The sequence below is a fragment of the Agelaius tricolor genome, unplaced genomic scaffold, assembly GCF_023055355.1.
Source record: "Agelaius tricolor isolate 1412-34295 unplaced genomic scaffold, bAgeTri1.0.p SCAF_3, whole genome shotgun sequence".
In the NCBI taxonomy this organism is placed as follows: domain Eukaryota; kingdom Metazoa; phylum Chordata; class Aves; order Passeriformes; family Icteridae; genus Agelaius; species Agelaius tricolor.
In genome coordinates, this window is record NW_027269263.1 from 5,490,113 (window position 1) to 5,512,287 (window position 22,175).

Genomic DNA, 22,175 nt, shown 5'->3' on the forward strand with positions numbered 1-22,175 from the left:
ACACTTCACCAATTTACCAACATAAAACCACCCCACACCACTCTTCGAAGATTTTATCGCCTCAAAGGGAAGGGCGAGCCCGCCCCGCCCTCACAGCCTGCGCGCCTCGTGCAGCGGCTCCGCCCCGCGGTGCCCTTCGGGAGTCGCCACTCCCGTTCCCATCGCAACCGGCCGCCTTGTGTCCCGGCTGGCCGGTGCCATCGCGACGGGCCTCCTTCTGTCCCGGCTGGCCGGTGCCGCTCCCGTTCCCATCGCCACCGGCCGCCTTGTGTCCCGCCTGGCCGGTGCCGCTCCCGTTCCCATCGCGACCGGCCGCCTTGTGTCCCGGTTGGCCAGCGCCGCCGTCCCGCTGTTCCCATCGCGACCGGCCGTCTTGTGCCCCGGCTGGCCAGCGCTGCTGCTCCCGGCCACCGCTCTCAGTCCAGCCCCGCCGTGCCGCTGTTCCCTCCGGCGCCATGAGCGGGCTGGGGCCGCAGCGGGAGCTGGAGGAGGCCGCCGCCCTGGAGCGCCGGCGGCGGCGGGAGCAGCTGCGGCGAGGCCGCATCTTCAACCCACGGATCCGCACCATAGGGGTGAGGGTGGGCGCCGTGTCCCCCTGGTGTTCCCAGGGGTTCTGAAGAGAACGGCATAAGGCGGGGAGGGAGTGCAGGGAGGGAAGGGGAGGCTGAGCCGGGCCTGGAGCGGCACCCAGTGACCCCTCCTCAGGTGTGTGTGTTTGTGAGGGGGAGCAAGCAGGAAGGGAGGGCCCAGATGCAACTTTCAGAGTCGCTTTTGAAGTTACTGGTGAAAGAAATCATAGAATGTTTAGGGTTGGAAGGGACTTCTGAAGATCATCCGCTCCATCCCCCCTGGCATGGCAGGGTTACCCAGAGCGGGTATTCCAAACGTGGGTTTGGAATATCTCCGGGGGAAAGATCCGTGACCTCCCTCGGCAGCTGTTCAGTGCTCTGCCACCCTCGATGGAAAGAGGTTCTTCCTCCTGTTGAGACAAAACTTCTTGTGTTTTCCTTTATGGCCATGGCTTCTCCTTTGTATCTGTGCCCCACTGCTCTGGATTCAAGGGCAAGGTGCCAGTGCCCCCTAACAGCACAGAGGGATCAAGCCCTCTGTTGTATCTCTTCGTAGTAGTGCTTTGATGGAAGCCAAGAGCTTCCAGAGTCAGTTCATGTAATGTGGACGAAGCAAGTAATTGTTTTTTACCTCTCTGCTCTGTGATACTGCCCTTTTGTGCTTGGTCCTCACTGGAATTGATGCTGCGGGAGATTTAGTGCTATAAGTGTCCTGCAATTAGTCCACATTTTGCATCAGATTAATAGGACAGATCTGTCCTTGTTTATATATGTAATTAATTGTTGTGTCTGATTTTTCTTGACATGGATGTGTAAATGTGAACATGCTTCAGGCTAGTAGATTTTCTCCAGAGTTTACTCTGCAGTTTGCATCTTGAGTGTCAGGAAATAATGTGCTCTATACCTATTTGACTTTGGATGCAACAGTATTTTGAATCTCCCTGTGATATGTCCAAAGGCCCACATTAAGATGTTTGTGAGCATGCATGGAGGGAAGAGTGATGTGAGGTGACTTGGTAAAATTGCAACAGATGTCAACTGGATCCTCTTCTCTTAGGTACAGAAATATGTCTCAAGTCAGTAGAAAAACATCTTCCCCCTATCTCTGACAGGGCTTGAATTTATTCTTTTCACTCTTATGCAAGAGTCATTGTATCTGCAGATCAATTAGCAGTTCCCACTTACTGAACACGACAGGTGTGTCCACCTGGTACAGCGTCCCAACACACACCAACAATATACTTAAGTACCCAATAATATTCTTCAGTGGAAGGAGCTAATAAGGTTTTTAGCAGTTGTGATGTGGGTTAAGGTACTTGAAATTTCTTCATCAGAAAAACATACTTTCTCTATAAAGTGGCTTTTCTAGAGCCTTAAAAATGAAGGACTGCAAACCATAAATCCTCATTTAATGAAATAGCTGCCAGCTAACATATCCTGGTGCATTTTATTGAGCTGTACTGGAGTACACCATCCAAAGGTTTTACCCAAATACTTTTGTGGAATTTATTTGTTTTGTAGAACTGACTCAGGCAGGTTTTGATAGATCTGTTTACATTAGACAAACAACTAATATGAAGGAGAGTTCATCTGGAGAATTTTGATTAGCAGCTTATTTTGATTTAACATCATTCAGTGTACCTGAACAATGATGCTGACAGAAGGACTGTTCTTATGGTTTGAAGTTAGGCCAGGTCTGAACCATAAAGAGCCAGGAAATCAATACAGAGGTATATCAGTATTTCTGTGTGGTTTTAAGATTATTTGCTTCAGTTCTCTGACCAGTTTACCTGAGTGGCAGTCACTGAGAAATTTAGAAATCAAGACAATATTTGACTTAGAAACAAGAAATCCTAAAGCAGGGTTTGAATATTTTAAAAACATAGAGATAATATATGAGAGAGCAGAATGGGAACCCAGATTTTATATTTTTTTTTCCTCAGTCATTACTAGTTTTATAATTACTTTGACTTCTGTGTCTGTTTTTTCATCTGAGTAATGTAAACATAAGATAATGCTCTCCTCATTTACAGATTGAAGAATCTATTCTCAGTAAATCACTGATTTTTCTAAAGCATTCAGATGAGTAATCCAAATGAAAAATTACTTTCAATTGACATGTAAACTTTATACATAAATAGAACTAGTTTAGAAATTAGCTGCCTCAAACTGTTCATAGATTTCTTATTTAAATGCTTAAAAGTGAAACCTGTAGTTTCATGTGACTGGGAATGTCAGTTTTAGGGATGTTTTTGTGTCAAAGTGAAAGTGTTTTGAAGAGGTCAGAGCCAACAGTGTAATACAAGTCGATACACTGACCTACCTCTATTACTGCCATGCTAAGAACTTGTATTGAATTTCTCTTAGCAGTATTTCCAGTAGTTGTATTGTCCTGCTTGGCTTTCCCAATGAGACCTCTGAAAGAGTTGATATTTAGTGTCCACAACACCATTGTTTTTGGAGGATAGAATTCTTGATGGTTTCAGCCTTGCTTACAAACTTGCCTCTTTGCTGATGGCTGTTGTCAGTTGTCCTTTACAGCACTAACCATGTGTATTTTCAGCCGTGATCTGTTTCTGTTGTCATCTGAACAGGTTTTAGACCAAGATTAGTAAAATTGTTTGCCAGATTCTTGAAGATTTGTCATTATGTTTTTGACAAAATTTTAAGGACATTAAGTGACTTGTCAGTAAAAAAAAAAAAAAAAAAAAAAATTAGTAAAATCCATGTTTCTGCCTATTAATTTGCCACAATCTGCTAACAAGTGTGGGGCCACATTCTTTTGCCCAAAATGGAGGTGTCTGCTCCCATTTGATGATGTGGCCTCTATTATCCTTTGCTCAGGTCCCACTTGCCATGGATGTGGATGTTCTGTTCTGTATCTGTTAGCTCATCACAGATCCTGTATCCTGTAGTGCATTTTGGCAACCCTGTGAATCTCTCTGATAAGTCAGGAAACATTTCCATTCCTTTTTTATAGTGAACCCTTTGTATTTTTTTCAAATATGAACTATTACAACTTCCTGTCATCTTTACTGTTAAAATACTTACCTGCTTTATAAATGAAAGCAGAACAATAAAATAAAATTGCCAGCTGTAATGGGGAAAACATTCTATGTAATGCAGCTGAAAATATTTCTAGCTCTATGGATCATGTAAATGTGGTGTTTTCATTGGATCAGATGCGAGAACATGCCCATCATTATTAAAACAATGCAAACAAACAAGAATATTTCTGTTTCTGGATTTTGTTTTACCTACATTAGAAATGTGTATATATTCTGGTGCTAGTGGTGTTATTTCTATCTTGTACAACTGTGAGTCAATGTAGCTTGACAATGTTTTAATTGTTCAAACACAGTATCTCCTAAAGTGCTGCTTTTTTTTTTTTCATTTTAATAGATTGATAAAGATGCATTGGATGCACAGGTCAAGGAGAAGAAAATTCAAGAAGCAGCTGAAAAAGCAGAGCATGAAAGATTTGGTATATTCCTAGACACTGTGATATTTCTGTGAATAGCTAAATGTTTTAATCTGTTTCTTGATTTCTTTTATCCCTTCATATATTCTCTAAATTCAGTCATCCAATTTATGTCCTATTTATGTTCATACATCTACATTGGCACAGTATGTATTCTCCTTGTTATCTTAAGATTTCTATTGACATGATTAAACTGGGATACATAGCATAATAGGCCAGAATTTTCAGTGTTTTCTTTTAAAAGGCATTGATGAATAGCATCATTTGAAAACCTGAATATGCAACAGGATTAAAAAAAAATAATTATTTACCAGTGTCCTTTTCAGTATGGTAGTGGCTAATCTGTTTTAGGTGCTTTTTGTAGAGTGAGCTCATCTTTTGTCTAGCCATTCTTCTATAGAATATATGGATTCTGTGGATCCTCTCTAGGTTGTTATTGCTGGAAGCACGAGTCATGTACAGTAAGGTGATAAGAGGAGCCATTGCTGAGTCAGAACTTGCAGCCACACAAATATTTCATGCTGTGCCCTGACCTCAAACTTGTTGTGGTCTTCCATGCTTGGGATGCTTTCCTGGGCTATCAGATGAAAGGGTCCCGCAGCCGAGGCTCTCTGTGTGCCTCAAGAGGAGCTAAAATGCAGCTGCCACTTCCATGCTGTGCTTCCACTTATGATTTTCCTAGGTGGAAAATACACCTGTCAGGGCCTGACTCTTGGGAAACTACCAGCAGCAATGTGGAGTCTGGCAAAAGAGGAAATCATATTTTCTAGCAAATTATTTTAAATAACTAAAATGGTTGGTTGGGTGGGAGTTTTGTTGTTTGTTTTTCTTAAAAGTGCTGGAATTTATTTAGTTCCAATTAAATGGGCAGGAGCTCTTAAGCTGTTCAAAATTTAATACCAGCCAATGATTTTAGTGCTATGGTTAGAAAAATCATTGGAACTATGGAAGAGCTACCTGTATTCCTTTCAGTTGCAGCCCAATTTTGGTTTGCTTCCTGGCAAGCAACAATGTATTTCAGCTGTAGCTATAAATTAAGAGTAAATGGGGACAACTGGTTTACTGTACATTTCTTATGTAGCAAGTTTTCACCAAACAAAACCTCATAGTTCTGGTACTTATTATTGTATTTGTTTCACATGCACATATTTCATTGTAACATTAATAAAATAATTTATAGCTAAAAAGCTGAAAATATTTAATAAGTAAATATTACTAACATTAGAGTGTTTGCTGGGCTGGTACTTACGGATCAAATACTCTCCTAAGGCATAACAGTTTGAAAACTTATATTCTATGTATTCATCTTGAAAATTTTATTTTCACCTTATGTCTGCAGTCCAATGACTCATGCACCTCTAAGAGTTGTGATTTCATTGTGTTCATTTTTGTCTAGCTCATCACATGAAGAAAAATGACAAGCTCATGTGTCTGCTAGAAGAACGCCAGAAAAATGAAATCAAAGACATCAATAGGGCTCTAACTGAATTTCATAAGAACTTTCAGAAGCCAGAAACAAGACGTGAATTTGACCTGAATGATCCCCAAGCCCTAAAGAAAGACAGACCTGCTCGAGTTTCAGATGATGATCCTCGGTGTACCATCTCTGGCATGCAGAAGTTCATGGGTGAAGACTTAAACCATGATCAGAGGATGAAGTTTCAAAAGGAGCAAATAAGGGAGTGGTCTCTTCAGCAACAGAAGGATTTAAAAAATGCATTAGCTGACCAAAAATTGGCAGGTAACAAAAAGGATAATGTAGTTTTAATCTTCTTTTTCTGAAGTTGTGGTGTATCTGATGAAAATATGGTATTGTATATTAAACTTACAAATACTAGACCAGTTAGAAATACTAGACCAGTTTTTACTTTATAAGCTTTACTTTGTAATGTATTCACTGTTTCTCTTAGGAAATCTCTATTTTAACATGTGATTTAAATGTCACCCAGGTTTCATTTCTGGTTTGTGCCTCCAGTTGGTATGCTTACTTCATCAGGCCAAACTATCCAATCCCTACTGTCCTAGAGCAGAAAAAATAATACTGATTTTTCTTTCCCAGCTTGTCATGAAACATTATTTTCTGCAGTACTTAACATACTTCTTTCATTTTAACACTAAGTGTTCAGACAAGATAGGTAACATATTATACTGATTCATGAGTCACCTGAAATCTCAAGATGGACAGCTTTGATGGTAGGATTTGGAAATAGTTACTCAGCCTACTGTATCTGTAGCTCCCCCCTGTCTCTTCCCCTGGTTAACTCATATGCACATCATGTCCATGAATACTGACTATGTTTTATTTGAATCTAATTTAGATGATCTTTATGACAAGTTTAGGATTGAACTTGACCGAAAGATTATGGAAGAACAAAGAAAAGAAGAGGAAAGCAGGCGTGCTGTTTGTACAGCTACTAAAAATTTCAATAAAATCCAGGTAAATTAATACTTAGTTGGTTTGTTATTTTTTAGAAAATGTGGTGACAGAGAAGGAGAATAAGATGCACAAAATCAGAATAAGTACTCATGTTTTCAATGGGGGTTTCTTATCACCTGACTTCCAAGGCTGTTTCAGCTTGGAACAAGGTAAATTTTATGCACTTTGCCAAGTGAGCAATCGATCCAAGGATTTAGATGTCTTTTACCTAGTTATCCTCTGCCACAATTGTCCCTCCTGGTTCTCAGCTTGCTGACTGGTGAGCAGGAACAGCTCCCCGGTCATTCAGAGGCTTTGAGCTGGTAAATTGGGGTAATGCAAAAGCCTCCAATGCTCCTTTCTGGGTTTATATCAGACCTCCCATACTCTTATTGTGTCTGTCTACTTTTCTTTGCACTTGTGTGGAAATATTGCTAACAGCTGCTTTTTGTCCTTGTTGTTTACATTAATTCCCCACAACCACTGGTTTTGGCTCTTCAGCTGCTTCATGGTTTTTTTGTACAATGTCTCTTGGTTGTTAACTGACCTTCCTTTGGAACCTGTCTTAGTACCATTACCTCTCATGCTCTAGTTCTTCATCTTACTGCAAAGGGTTTTCTTCTTTTCAGCTTCTACACACAACTCAAAGGGCTACATGGATGCTATTAGCTTGGTTAAACTATATTTGTTATGACTTACCTTTAAATGTATTTATCACTTCAAAATAAACCACATTAGAATTGCCTACATTAAATATGGTATCTTTTGGTTCAGCTGTATAAGCATGCAAGTCTTTAATGTTGCTTGGGTCTTTTGGGGGGCATTTGTCATATAATTTTATTTATAGACAGCCCGAGTTAATTGAAAATCAAAATCTGAAAGTACAGGAGCAAGCTGTCCCCTGTGCTCTGTGTGCCCTAGCAAGCAGAAGGTTTCTCTCTGTCCACTGGAGGCTGGAACTAGGCATTGTTAAAGATAGTTTAGTTTATGTATTACAGAAGAATGAGACAGTGTTAGAAATGAAAGATGCATAGCATTATCATTCTCCTTCAAATTAGTTTACTTAGTCTTAATTCTTCTTTGAAAGGTAATTATGTTCAGTAAGATCATTTTATTTCCGGAGTATTATAAAGGGAAATTTCCTTTGAGTAGGAGACTGTTCCTTGTCATGAACATTAGGAGCAGTGCTTTCCACAGAAAATGCATACTGTGATTGCCAGTATTTCAGATACATTCATGTAATATGATTCAGGTTTGCATTTTGTATCAGCAAAGAGAATCAAGGCTGCATTCTCAGACTTTAATTGGACATCTCCTGTCTTCTGTTTTGAGGGCTTACCCATGCTTTTCACCTAGATTCAGTGTGTAATATATAAATCAAGGCTAGTGATTTGAGATAGTAAATTTTACTGTAAATTTCTTCCATATTGCGTTTGTCTGCCAAATATATATTGGTTATTAACTTGAGGATAAATGTGGAATTATTTTTTATTTAATTCTGTGTTTTCTTATAAAACAAAGTTATTTTTCCCCAGTTTACTTGCTATATGTGATATGACAGCATTAAAGAACTATTTGATATTAGGGTTTTGATCTTGGCTAATAAGACAACAATCACTTTTTGTAGGTGATGCTTTTGACAACTCTATGCGGGTTGGAAATCATCTCATGATGTGTTAACATTTTTTCATCCCTTAGTTCATATTTTTCTTGGAAAAAACATCACTTCTCTCTTTCCATTGAATTTAGGTTGCTGAACTAGATCACAAAAATGAATTGGAAAAGGCTCAAAAAATAAAAGATGATATGTATGAAATAACCTGCCTCCTCCGAGGAGATTTCCTTTCTGAAAACCCAGACCAAGCAATCGGTCCCGGGGGTAAACGTAATATGCTGGTGGATCGATGGAAGGGAATGAACCAGGAGCAGCTGATGGCAATTCGTGAGTTCCAAAAGGAACAAGTTCTGGAGAAACAGGTATTTAAGCTCACATGCATTTTCATGCATTGTTTGTTTTCTTGGTTGTAATAATACTATAGACAATGTTTGTAAATTAAAAATACCATTGTTTGCCCTGGACACACCAATATGAGACTGTGTTTTCCATTGATCTGCATTTTACCCAAATCTCAATCAGTCTAACTGAACACAGTACCTGTGAAGCACCTGGGAGATGTCATGGAGAAGGCTCTAGTGCTGGAGTTGGACTGGGAGGAAGGTTGCTCAGGAGCCCAGAGCCAAGGGGGTCTTAGGGCATGGTCCATGATGGTCCAGCTGAGCAGCAAAGTCCTGCCCAGTCCGAGACCCAGGCTTCATGGTGCAATTCAGGACCTGAGAGTGCACAAGCTGCCTGCAAGGAGTGGGCTGCTCCGTAGGGGAAGAAGATCCAGGAGCTGAAGGTGAAAGCAGGGCAGGCCAAAGCAGTATTCTCATGCTCAAGGGTGCCCAAGCAAGGCAAATAGAGCAGGTCCAGTGACCTTGCTTGTGCTTATTTCAGAGGCCTAAAAGTTCATGAATGGATGGAGTAAGAATGTGATGGAGTTTTATTTCTACCATCCCACATGACTATGAGCCATGCTATAAAATAGAATTTCAATGGTAATAGTTGCTGCTCTAGAGGAGTATAGAAGCAGGCAGTCAAAATGAAGATATCTAGTTTCCTATGAAGTCAAGAGTGTCCAGGCCTAGATATTGTGGAGTAGGAAGTGACTTGCCTCCCTTGTGCAGAGGCTGCATTTATGACAGCTAAGGAATAGTGTTTGATTTTATCTTTTAGTCCTTACAATACCATAGACTTTACCATATCTTACCTAGTACTGTTTTTAAAGCTGAAGGTAGAATTGTTATTTTCCTGCCTCTCCTATTACTCTGAAATGAGCCCATTCAAGTCATTAGGCCGGCTGAAAATGAGTGCAACCAAGAAGAGTAAGTTTTTTGCAGGCCTGATTTTTTGATTCTGTTCAGTGGGGTGTCAGACAAGAAGTGAGGCAGAGGAAAAAAATTTCTACTCATGTGGAGTTCGTGGCTCCCCTGTTTTACTGAGTTAGTGATATTGTAAGCCATACTGATGTCTATGCACCTCTTGTTTCAAAAAGTTTCATCTCTTGCTGACAGTAATTAAAAAAAAAATCTGTTGCTGCTGTGGGTTTTTACAGAGAGAAAAGAATAGCCCTTTCATTGGCCATATCTTGCTTCTGCCTGGTTTAGAAATCCTTGCTCCCTTCTGCCCATTCAAATGCTACTCTTAAAGGCAAGCAAGTTAGTTTGGATGAACTTACCCATGAGACTTTATATACACAGTTCCATCTTGGACAGAGAAAATGCAGCCTTTTTCTCATTGCTGCAGAGAGCAAGAGAGCAGGAGCGCCGAAGAGACGCAGAATGGGACAGGCAGCGTCTGCAGGCTGCGAGGACCCAGCTGCTCTGGGAGCGGCACCAGCAGCGGCAGGACCAGGTGCAGCGCCGAGATTTGGATGCTGTGAATGCAGGGCTCTCTCAGGAGCAAAAAGCAAAGTAAGTACCAAACCAGCATTGTTCAAATAAAAAAAGCTCTTCATCATTATTAACCCAATAGCTTGGCTTTCAAAGGGCTCTTTTGACTTGTTGTTTGTAACTTTTTTTTTTTTGTTACAACTTCATGTTTTTAAAAAAATCAACGATTCACCTGAAGTGTGTTTTCCACTGTTCTTTAATCAATCTTCAGAGAGCAGGTTTTGAGTGTTACTGACTGACATGAATGAATTAGGATCTGGAATTCTTAAAAGTATTCCACTGACAACAGACTGTTTATATAGATGGCAAAATAGTGAATAAATATAATTAGCTATGCAGAAAATCATATTATCAGGTGAAAAACCATTACATGTTTCTTTAATTTATCTTAGTTTTCTGAAACAAAAAAGGATGAATTGCCTGCGGAGCTGCCAATTTCTGATAGCTCAGGGTTAAGCTAGCAACACAAACAGCATTTCTATTATGTGTGACAGAACTAGATGATTCTTTAACTAACCACTGGATGTGTCAGGAGGGCAGTTCTTGTGTCTGCTCTTTTGGGAAACAAGAAAGATAATACATGCAGGACAAGAAAAACAAACATAATGATTTAGTGTTCTATTTTTCCAGTTTTTTGGGGTTTTTGGGGTTTTTTTTGGGCATGAATACAGAAGCACAGAATAGTCAGAGTTGGAAGGGACCTAGAATGATCATCGAGTCCAGCTCTTAGATGAATGGCCCATATGGGGAATGAACCCTTGACCTTTGCATTATTAGCACCATGCTCTGACCAACTGAGCCAGTCTCAGGTTCATATATACCTTTTGCAAATGTATTTCCAATACATGATGCTTTCTTATTATGAAAACAAAAGTTTGGAATTGTGTTAATTCAGGCTTTTTTATACTCTTGAGATTTCTGGAGGGATATTTCAGGAAGAAAGAAAAAACCCAAGTTTGCTATATTGAGATGTGGCATATATTTTGCAGAACAAGTTCTAGTTACATTAAATTCAATTTCTAAAAATTTATGAACATTTATGGGTGTTAATGCATAATATCTTTTTTAGATTTCTTGGGCTACTTCTGAATAATAACAAAAAAATCACTAACGGCTTTTAAAAAAATTATTTATTTCTAGGAACATTTATCTTAAAGAGGAAGAGTATTCAAATATTCCAACAGAGGAGTTTTATGCACAGTTTAATACAACCACCCGGTGATGATCTGGACAAATCAACCAGAATTATACAGAAGTATGTAGACACATTAAAATTTTCAGTTGAGCAATCCCATGTTTTATTGTTTTTATCTGTTCCCTGCCCTGTTCAAACACGGCATTCAAACTAAAGGACAGACAGATCTGTTCTAAGAAAAGGAAAACATTGTATTAATTTTTAAACATGATTGTTGTTCTGAGAGGACTAGTAGATTCAGTAGTAGGTTGTTTGACTCTTGTGTCTCAGGCTTAGCTGTAATACTTACATTATTCATGCCTATAGGAATCAACTTCTGGAAAGACATCTGAATTTCAACTACAGTGCTGCTTTATGCAACTTGGCCAGAGGGGAATGCTGCCTCCCATAGACCACAAGAGATGCACTTCTCTGGGAGGGAAGGAAAATGACCTAGACAGAAAATTTTGTGTTGGTTTGTTTGTGGTTTGGTTTTGGATTTTTTGTTTTGGATTTTCTTAAAGCAAAAAACCCAGCCATACAGAAAGGCAAGAAAAAAGGAAGTGGTCAAGTTGGTCAGAAACATTGTGAACAGAGGGAATAAGGAGAAAAGAGTTCAGTAGTCATGGAGGTGATTAGTGCACTGAGGCATGGCACTGAAACAGAATGTGTGTTAAGAGTTAGTGTGGAAAAGCAGGGGGGAAAGTATTCCTACATACACCCTGATGCTTTGGAAATAGTGGAGGAGGTTTCAGGTAATGTGCTGCTGAAGGAGAGTGGGGACAATTCACAGGTGTGACAGAAGAGGGGTGAAAAAGCAGGTGTGCACCAAACAAAGTCAAGGAAAAAAATCTCAGCTCGTGCAGGGCAGTTCATGGAACCTGTGTACTTCCTGTCTTCATGGTGACAGTATTGACTTAGCAATTAAAGAGCCAGTCATTGGCATCTGAAAATGGGCAAGCACAACACAGGGGAAGAGACTATGGAGAAGCAATGTAGGAAAGTAACTGCATAAGAGAAATGGATGGCGGAGCTAACAAGGAAATTAAATCCAGAAGAGAAAGAGCTGAAATAGAAAGGACTGCAAAAAGGGTTAGAAGACTAACCTAGGAGTCAGAAGATCTGAAAGAGGAGAAAAATGAGTCAGATGAGAGATTGAGCTAAAAATCCAAGACCTCTAATATTGTGAACTTTAAATAAAAATAGAGCCCATTTATGAGGATAGATCTCGAACTGTAATGTGCCAGCATATGGGACATAAATCTGAGGTAAAAACATCCTGATGATGTTGGCTTGGAGTCCACTGATGGTTCTTTGTCTCAGCAATAATGGTAATGTTTGGTACTGAACTTTGTAGTGAAACAGGTTGAAGATGCCTCCACCAAGCAAAGGAGGAAAGATGCTTGAAAAAAACAGAGGGCTGAGGTAAACTTGAATGAGTTATTCTTTTCTCTGAAGATAATGAAGAATGCATGGTTTTTGAGATATTAGTAGGAGGATTTTAAAGGTGCTTGAAGGAAGCATTTCTTGAAAGGGGACTGTTTAAACAGGTCTGTTTGCTCAGCTGAAGTAGTGCCCTGTGGGATCACACTGATAAAATCTTGCTGCCTGATTCAAAACACTGATTAAAGAGGAGTAGCATTTTTTTATATGATTGTAGAAATTGGATTGGGATCTTTTTTTATTCATTGACACATGAACTAGGTAATTATATATGGAAATGAGATGTAATTTTTTTCTGTCTTCCATTGATAGTGATGTAATGCAAAGTGCATAGTTAAGTCTTGGAAATTATTGTAATTGGTGTGAGCAAATGAGTTTGAAATTTTGGGTATGGTTCCCCTTCTTCCATTCCTTTCCCTAAAGAGGGACTAAGAAATTTATTGGAATAAATATCCAGCTAAGCCATCATCTTCTCCAGGATGGAGGAATACTCCTTTCCAGCAAACTGTCTCAAGGACTTCCGGAGCTATAATAGGTGGTTGTTATTGCAATCAATAATGGTGATAAAAACCCTTTGATTTTTGAACCCAGATAAATAAATGTACCAGCCAAGATGCATTTCTGCAGACTTACCTTCTGTCTGTTTGTTTTTTGAACCTAACATCTTTGAGCTTCACTTGCTTCTTGTTAATCTTTCTATGAAAATGTTTTTAAAAGGTTAATAGCTGTTCCTCATATGTTTAAAGTTGTTTTAGACTGCTGTGACATCACCATTTCATTTTCACTTTTTGTAGGTTGAAGAATCCTAAGTTTGTCCAGTTTTTCCTCAGTAGAAGTTATCACACAGGTTTCTCAGTCCTTTTTAATGGTTTCTGTACTGTAAAAAATTTGACTATATAACCTTTATGAGATGAGGGGGTCAGAAGATTGTGTAATAATGATATTTTCTGGTTAATTCCTATTTTCCATAATGCAAATACATGTGTATTTCTCTAGAATTCTAACATTGGGGGTTTGGGCCATTGTTTACCACTGAGAGGCATTTTCATAGAACTCTACAGTATCTCAAAATTTCTCAAGTGTATTTTTTTCTTCAGTTGTATCAACTAGTTCAGGTCCCCCAAAATATATACTTAAAATTGGGGAGAAGGAGGGGGTGGTTCTTGATATGTGTCACTTTTGGGTTTTCCTGTATCAAGCTTCACCTAACATCATTTTATCTCCCCATCATCCTTTTGCTGCACAGGTAAGTTAATAGGATCAGGAAAGTATATGATCACAACATTTACTTCCTTGTTTAGGATGTTGAATAGCATTTTACCCAGGGCTGGTGGGACTTAGCAATTTCCCTCCAAAGGGAAGTTTCAAAGGGAATTTTCATTCTGTGCAACCTGTTACTGTCTATTTTGTTACGCTGTCCTGGACTGTCTGTAATCAACACAACAGCTTGAAACTCTACCAATAAGTTCCACACAATACATTGTTCTGGTTTGGGATCATTCCTACTCTCCACCACTCTATTTTTGTGTATTTTTTGTGAACACACAAAAAAATCTCTTCAACTGTTTGCAATGATGTTATTTTTTTTCTGCTGGTTTAAGAAATTTTGTCTCCTGCAGGATTCTTTTTAAGATCACCTGCTTATGAGGTATTCAGAAAGGAATATAAATTTTATACCTTTACTTTAGAGATCCTTACACTTTATTTTTGGTCTTAGTTGTTAAGTTTTACATCCAACTTGGCCACAGTTTGATTTCCCCTTTGGAATGTTTCTTGCTATTGATGCTCTAAATGCTGCTTAGCAGAATTGTACTGAACTCTCAACCTGAGAAATCTAATTCCTGTGGCTTCTCATTAGCAATCCTGATTCTTCACAGAAGAAACCACAAAAATCTTGCCCATACAAGAAACCACAGAAAATAAGCAGCAGCCTCTAGATGTCATAGTAGAAATTGCACAATTGCTTTTCACACAGCAAAAAAAAAATCACACTGAGCTCCTTAGAAAATAGGGATAAGTGTATTTTTTTTAATAAAACAAAGTCTAATCTAACGATGACATTTTACAATAATACAAGAGAGTGGAAATACTGAGGATCCAGATGCATCACTGTCACACCAACTTGAACAAAACAGTGCTCCAGTGTGTGCTATGGCCTTTCTAATAAGAATATTTGCTATTGCAGTGGTGGTTGAAATACACTAAAAAACAGAGTACTGTAAATACTGTGAGTGTTTGATATAGCAAATAAAAATGAAAGTTATTTACCTTTGAGCTTTATTAGATTTTCAATGAGCTTTATCCATCAATAAAATTTAAGAGTTAATTTAGGTTTCTTATTTGAAAATGCTAGGAAGGAAGTGAGGATTGAAAAATAGAGCATAATCAGGAAAAATTGACAAAAAGAAACAGCCAGCTACATAAAGATGTTAGTATTTAAAAAACCAAAATATTTAATTGGTAATACTAAGATATGAGTTACTAGTTTAATGCTATGGCAGTTAAATGCTAATTTAATTGCAATAGCAGTGATTAAGTGATGAGATGTTTAAACACAATGTCTTGAAAATTGGTGAAAATGCCTGAAACCAATGACACTGCTCTGGAATCAGGATGAGTGGGGAAATTAATGAAAAGGTGGATGAAAAAATGGTACAACTGCTCAACAGTTTCATAGTATGCTATATGAGAAAACTCAGTTAAAAGGACATATAATAATTGGGGTTTGCTGAGTAGCAAAATGGGTAAAATTTTGTCCATTTCAAGCAAACCTTCTAACTGGAAAATCCTGTTTGTCTTTTCACATGCAGAAGGATCCACGGTCATTCTCTGGGTTCATGCTTCTGCTGGAATAACAGCCACTGTGAAACAATGCCAGTGTGAAACAATGATGATTTTGAGTTGTGAATCCTTGGGAGATGCAGGTCTGCTTTTATCTGTAGTTACCTAAGTCCAGCTCAGAGATCCAAGTACCAAGCCTAGACTGAGGATAACTGAAATTGCAGTGGATCAATGTTTTTAGCCTCCCACAATATATGTGAGCATATAATGTGTAAGTATAGATGTGTGCAGAAATTAAAGTGCAATTTTTAAAACCATCTGCTCAGCTCCTGCTGGCTTTAAAAAAAAGAAAGATAAAATAGTAGTTTTTTGGAAGGATGGCCAGGGCCAGAGTTCATTCCAACAGAGATCATAAGCTTATTTCTACAAAGAAAATGTTTTTCCCTGTAAGCTTAAAGGACTGAAGAATGAGAGGTTCTGTTAAGGCTAGCCAAGTGTTATCCAGCTGGTGTTATCCAGCTGGGAAATAGCTTATTTCTTTGATGAACTGCTTTAAAGAATGGTTGACAGGGTCTTTGCTTTTCTATTTTTGAGACCTTAGTAGGATGTGTAACAGTTCTTCCAGAAGTGAGAGCCTGAGTCATGTATGGCATAAAGAAGTGAGCTCTGGTGGGGTGTGTACATTTGTACACACAACCTGTGTAAACACAACCCCTGAGTGGAACCAAAATTTCATCCCTTACCTCTCCCTGTTGGTTTTTAGTTTGGTAAGCTATTATCAGCATCCCATAGGGAATGGAGCTATAGTTTTTCTTTAAGGTGATGGGATAGAATTTCACTGATACAAAGGTTAGTGGCAAGTTTTGTCTTAGCCAAGGGAAAATAGATTTCATGCTGTTTAAATGAATCATCTGTGTTTTCAGATATTTAAGCAAGAAACAAAATAGAAAATGAAAAAAGTAGAAAAATAATTAAGTAAAATATGAATGAAAAGTCTGACACCAAAGCATGGCTGTATAAAAATCTGAGCAAATTATGAAAGTAATATTTCATGCTTCCAATTTTTGCACTTTTGAGCCTCTTTACAGGTAATTTATGAACAAAATAGAGCAGAGGTCACTGAGGTTCTAGTCAGGATTATGGATACTTTTAGCTGCAGCCATGATTTGAAAGTTCAGGTGTGTACAGCTATGTGACCACTCTGCCAGAACATGGGAAGCAGCATGTACTGAGCTCAGGAAAATGGAAGGTGACAATTTCAATAAAGCCTCTTCCACTCTGAAGTAAGTCTGCCCTTCTTATCCTGTAGTTTACAATGTGTGTTGATGCATTAGTATTCTGCAAGGAGGTCATGCTTTGCCACATACCTGTTAGAATCTTTTGCTTCCACATTTCTGATTTAGTTGTTTATTTCTGTTTAGTTGCTTATACTTTGACAAGAAATTGCTCATTCTGCACAGGCTTCCTTAATGCAGAAGGACACTTGGGAGACTTAGTCCTCTTACAGTCTGGATACCTTTTCTGAAACATGGAATATAAAAGTTTGAATTTCTTCCTGCATGATTATAATCAAGGTATAGGTTGCATAGAGATGGAAGAATCTCAGGCTGCCAGATGGGTATGTATTTCTGGTTACGTTCCATGTTGAAAAAAGTGAAGCACAAAAAGGGAATATTACAGAAAAAGGGAGGCTCTCACTGCAATGTTCTCCTGGCTTGGGGTTTTCTTTCCTCCCTTCCTTGTAAAATTCATATTTTTAATTGCATGCATTGAAGAAGAAAATGATTTTGCATCCTTACTGAAGATGAAAGGCCTTGCTGTATTAAATCTGGAATACAGCATCAGTTTTCAATTTGACCTGTATATAAATAAGCCATAGAACTGTGACATAATTCAGTTTATGAGGAAATGCATCAGTGTGGAGCAGAAAAAAGCCTTCTGTTAGACATAAGTAAGGCTGAAAAGATTTTAAAGAAATAGTACATATTTTTCTCTTCTAGAAATGTGACTTGTGCTAAAGTGCATTTTTCTTTTCTGTCAGAGAAAACCCATGTGCCCTGAAGTTACCAATCATAGCTCAGCATACCAAAGGCTTGAGGAAAAAGAAAGGCCTCAGCCTCCTCATTCAGGGTTTTCCTGAGTGCTAGAAAGCTGTTTTATTGTCATATTTGAGTACAAAAGAGCAACTTACTAGAAAAAGTTAATGAACAAAAAATGAGTATAACAAGTTTGACCAGCACAGCAAATTACTTCTATTTATTCTATTATTTGTTAATAAGATGAACTCTTAAAGATACCTGTATAACAATCATTGTCCCAGCGTCTACAGACCTGCCTTACTATGAATTTAAATGTTTATTCAGTTCTGCTCTGTGTATTAATTCATGTTTCATTTACTGGAAAATTTTTTAGTTTATAACTAGCTGATGTAGGATTGGATTGTTGATGTTGTCATGAAGGTAAATGTCAAGAGAAAGTACTTGAGTAATAGCAGCATCTCCACTAAAGAAAATCACTTTGCACAGTAGGTCTCTAGCACATGAGACTTACTGTATTCTGGTGTTATGATGCATTTATAGAAATTAATTCATAAATGACATAGTGGTATTTTAACTTCTCCTTGATGATGCCATTTTGCAGTAAAATTCTCAGTATCCCTCCTGTGTCACCTGCCCACAAGCTGTGCTTTATTCAGACCTGCAGCTGTGCTGCCTGGCAGGGCACACGGAGCAGAAGCCACATGGAACAGAAGTATCAAACTTCTGAGTCCTTTCCCTGAACAGGTCCATCCCCTTTGTTCTTTCTACCATCTCCAAGCTCAGCTTGTGAAAATAATAGAAATTTCTATTTGAAAACTTTCCCTTCTTTTGTTTGGGTTGAAACTGGTAAGGGATTCAATGTGTAAATGGAAAGCAGGAATGCAAGACAGGAAATACGGGTTCTGTCCCTGTGAAGTGCTAGAACCATAGGAAAAAAGCAAGTCACAGGGAACTATGGACAAAGTGCAAATATCAAACCTTCCCTAGCCCAGGTCTCTGAAAATGCAAAACACATTAGGAAGTGGCTTTTTATAATGGCTGCACATATAACACTTCACTGATAAAGCCAGTAAGCAGCATGATAATACCTTAAACCTAGTGGAAGACAGTTTACAAGAGAATAATGACACCTATTAAAGAAAAATTGTAGCCACTGAAGAAAAAGAGCTAAGACAAGTACAGACTGATGAGGGAAAGTTTTTAGCCAGTCTGTCAGAGCCCCAAACCCCAAACTGATTAGGGAATGACATAACATGGTAACATGATCCAATACCTTATGCTTGGCTGTGAGTGTCCTCTGCCAAAAAATTCTGAAGTACGAAAGGGAACATTTTGAGATGAGAAAGAAAAAATGTTTGAATCTCAGAAAGAATCAGTTTGTGCAATAGTTCAGAACACTGGGGACCATGATTGCATATCCTTGGTCTGCCCCATGTCATGTCTGACCAGGACAATTTTAAGCTTTCTCCAGTTTAATTTCTAGTCTGCAAAATGAGAATAATTCAATAGCAAATATAAACTAATATATAGATTAGATCTATTTTCTATGCTCAGTTTGAATTTGAAGCAACTATTTCACAGCACTGCAGTCAAATGATAAAGTTAAAAAATGGCATTAAATGCAATCCAAATTAGGTCTGGTTTAGGCTAGCTCAGGTGTCTCCAGCCACTTGAGCTTTTTGCAAATGCTACAACTGAGAGCACAGTGAATGGGTTGTCTTATTGAGTCTCCGATAAGGGAAGAGAAGACAATGAAAATGGGAGGCAATATGCTTACCATTGTAGAAGGAAATGTTTGAAAGCAACATATAAAGTAAGGAAATAGAATCTTTGAGAGGGTTTCATAAAATTGAGCAATTTTCTTATATGCTTCGTGAGAATCTATCGAACCACTTTGGGTATATTGTGAAAATTATGATGTAGACAGTTGTGTTCAGGGCTTAAACAAATTATTAAGGAGCACTGTGTGATAAATCACCAAAGGAGGGTGGGAGGAGGCATGATTTCATTCAAGGCAATGGAACTGTTCACACTCAAAGATAAAGCATACCTCAGTGCTCCACTGGCTCAGAAGCTCATTGTTCAGTGGTGGAAGTTCAGCTGTGGGCAGGTTCTTTGGAAGGTGTCTATTTTGCCTTTCTCTTACTTCCCTCTAATGCCTAGGTTACTGTCAAAGGCAGGATATTATGATAGATGGACAACTGGTCTGATCCAATAAGTTGTTCATGTTCTTGTATTTTCCGGCGAAGAGCAAATTTTCAACATTTGGCTTTCCTTTGTCTGTAGTGCATTGAGGAAAAAGGAATTATGAGCCCTATCTTCTTCATGTTCTGTTTGACCTCTCTGAAAAGAGAAGACTTGTTCCCACTGGGAAATGTCAATTACATGGACATGTATATCCTAGGAACAGACACTTTAAAAAATGTTATATAGTGTCCAGGTTTTTTAAGTAGCCAGGAAAATAATTTCATTCTTCAGCAATGATGTCACTGAGCTTGTAGTCCAAATGGTGTTCTCATTCTTGGCAAGAAACATTAAACAAAAAATGTATGGTTTTCAAATGCTACTCAGATTCAGTAAAAAGCATTTATGCAAACAAAAGATGTTGTTGTGTCTAGAAAATATTGTTTATCTTTAGAATGGAGCCATGTTAATAGTTTTAATATGCTAAAATGTGAGGTCCTAGATGCACAGAATAATCAAATTCTGTTCATCTGCCTAAAAGCACTGTCATCCTGTGAGCTGAATTAGGACTGTGCTGAAGCCTCAGGCCCTGAGTAATCTGTGCACAAACTAAATAACATAAAAGGTTTTTTTCATTCTTATTTTCTATAGAAAGTATAGTTGTCTTTATCAGTATTAGCTGTATTTTTTTTGGAATGTCTAGAGAAAATATATGTATATTCCATATAATTGTCATCATGCTGCATGATGCATCAATATACAAATTTACTGATTTCTTTTTTTTTTCTGGAATCTTGAAGGATATTTACATTGAGGAGACATTGTGAGTTTTGGTTCAGAGTGGTTTATGTCCACATCCAAAGGTTTTTAAAGTCAGCAGTAGGATCTCAGTACTTTTGGTATCCTCTGTTTTCTTATCAAGTGCTTACAATTTAATCAAAGGATATGGTGGTATTGAGTGTGAACATGTAGAGTTATCTTCATATTCATGTCACAGAAAATAAACAGAGACTGAAACTTTTGGTTGAAAGTATTATCACTAATAGTAGGTAAGAACACACAAATAGATATGAAGTAAAATGAGCAATGTATTCTTGTGATGATTTACTTGACTGTCAACTTGAATTTTCAGTTTTAGCTTTTCGGTGTTTTTTTTACATTTCTATTTCATTGTAGGACAGTGTGTGGTGCCATTTTTGCATGGGGCTGTGCTTTTGTACTTGGAAGTCATTCCCATGAGAATGATGGAGCACTCTAACAGATTGCCCAGAGCAAATGTGTCTTGATTCTCAGAGATACTCAAAATTCATGTGGATACAGTCCTGGGTGACCATCTCTAAGTGGCTCTGTTTGGCTGAGGGAGTCCCCATGTCATTTCCAGAGGTTGCTTCCAAATATAACTATTCTGTAATTTTGTGCTTTCATTTCTTGCCTCTAAAAAAATGAAGGGAATATATTTTTTCTTAATTTAAAATATTCCTTTGTGTATCTAGGTGTCTTTTATCTCAATATCACTGTGACATTCAGAGGAACAGAGAAGGAACATCTGTATGTCAGCCATGTACCCAGACAGTTCTAAAGCACAACCTCAGGGCCATTTGGATAACTGTGTAATTTAGCAAGGCAAGTGAGACTTTATAAGCCATTTCTGAAGTAATATACAAGTAAAATAGATTGTTAGTTTCCATAGGTTGTTTTTTCTTTGCTTTCATTTGTTCTTCCATTTTAATAAATTAGTCTTAAGTGGTCTTGGACAGAGAAATAAGAAAGGAAAAACATAAAATAATGAAAAGGAGGAGAAGAAATAAATGAAGTAAAATTAAATTCATTAATTTATTACTGTAATAAAAGTAATGCTGTCCACTGACAAGAAAAAACTCTGATGGAGTAAAGTTCTTCTATGTAAAACCAGGAAGTTTTAATCCCTTCTGGGATTATTTACTCAGTAGTGTTATTCTGGACAGAATTAATCAGTCTACCTTCATAATGAGTCAACCCATATATAAATATGTATATACAAAGTGTAGGTTTTCAAAGAAATTCTCAGAAATTACACATTCTTGGTAGTTTCAGGGGAGCAGAGCCAATATCTTTCTATCTTTTAAATAGGAAAAAGGCACTGTGCTGTTTTGAAGGCAAACCAGCAGGAGGAATGAACTCCACACAAATAATGTTACCAGAGATTCCAAGTCAGAACTACAGTTTAATAGGAAAAATTACAATAAAGGCAACAGTACAGTACCAATGGCTTAAACCAACAATATCAGGACACAACCTGGCATCCTGTTGGCCAGGGTGGTGGCAGCAGTCCAGCTGGAATGATGGATGTGGTCCTGTTGGAGTGGCGATGCTGTGGAAAGATCTGGTCCTTCTCTGGAGGTCCAGTGGTGCTTGTTGAGAGCTCTTTCCCTCTGTGCACCAGGGGTGGTATTGAGGTGTCCCAAGCCCCAGATTATTTCCAGGTAGGAACATTCAGTACCACCCCCATGGTGGGGCTTTTCCCAATAGGATGATGTAACTCTGTGGGTCATTTTGGGAAGCCTTGATGGCCTGTTAGCAGAGATGGCCCTCCTTTAGTCTGAGTGTGCATTGGGCA

The 22,175-nt window shown here is 38.4% G+C and overlaps 2 protein-coding genes across 3 annotated transcripts; one reads left to right on the forward strand and one right to left on the reverse strand.

Annotated features, from left to right (window-relative positions):
- Window positions 1-61: 61 nt before the first annotated feature.
- On the reverse strand, window positions 62-457 carry LOC139588641 (circumsporozoite protein-like). The gene has a single exon (XM_071424260.1). The coding sequence runs from the start codon at window positions 455-457 to the stop codon at window positions 62-64; it is 396 nt and encodes a 131-aa protein (XP_071280361.1).
- On the forward strand, window positions 190-15,673 carry RIBC2 (RIB43A domain with coiled-coils 2). 2 transcript variants are annotated; one of them, XM_071422290.1, is made up of 8 exons: window positions 338-572; window positions 3,972-4,053; window positions 5,447-5,791; window positions 6,369-6,487; window positions 8,216-8,443; window positions 9,813-9,979; window positions 11,099-11,213; window positions 11,460-15,673. In XM_071422290.1, exons 1-7 carry the CDS (start codon window positions 456-458, stop codon window positions 11,178-11,180), a joined length of 1,140 nt encoding a protein of 379 aa, XP_071278391.1. In that variant the 5' UTR covers window positions 338-455; the 3' UTR covers window positions 11,181-11,213; window positions 11,460-15,673. The 2 variants fall into 2 exon arrangements, with proteins under 2 accessions (XP_071278392.1, XP_071278391.1); XM_071422291.1 differs by having other exon boundaries at window positions 190-572; window positions 11,099-15,673.
- Window positions 15,674-22,175: the final 6,502 nt, after the last annotated feature.

Bases quoted from the DNA above. Each gene is read 5' to 3' on its own strand.
- RIBC2 (XM_071422291.1), top strand. From the start codon at position 456: ATGAGCGGGCTGGGGCCGCAGCGGGAGCTGGAGGAGGCCGCCGCCCTG. The intron at 573-3,971 runs GTGAGGGTGGGC...TCATTTTAATAG, and splicing joins CACGGATCCGCACCATAGGG to ATTGATAAAGATGCATTGGA. The intron at 5,792-6,368 runs GTAACAAAAAGG...AATCTAATTTAG, and splicing joins AGCTGACCAAAAATTGGCAG to ATGATCTTTATGACAAGTTT.
- LOC139588641 (XM_071424260.1), bottom strand. From the start codon at position 457: ATGGCGCCGGAGGGAACAGCGGCACGGCGGGGCTGGACTGAGAGCGGT.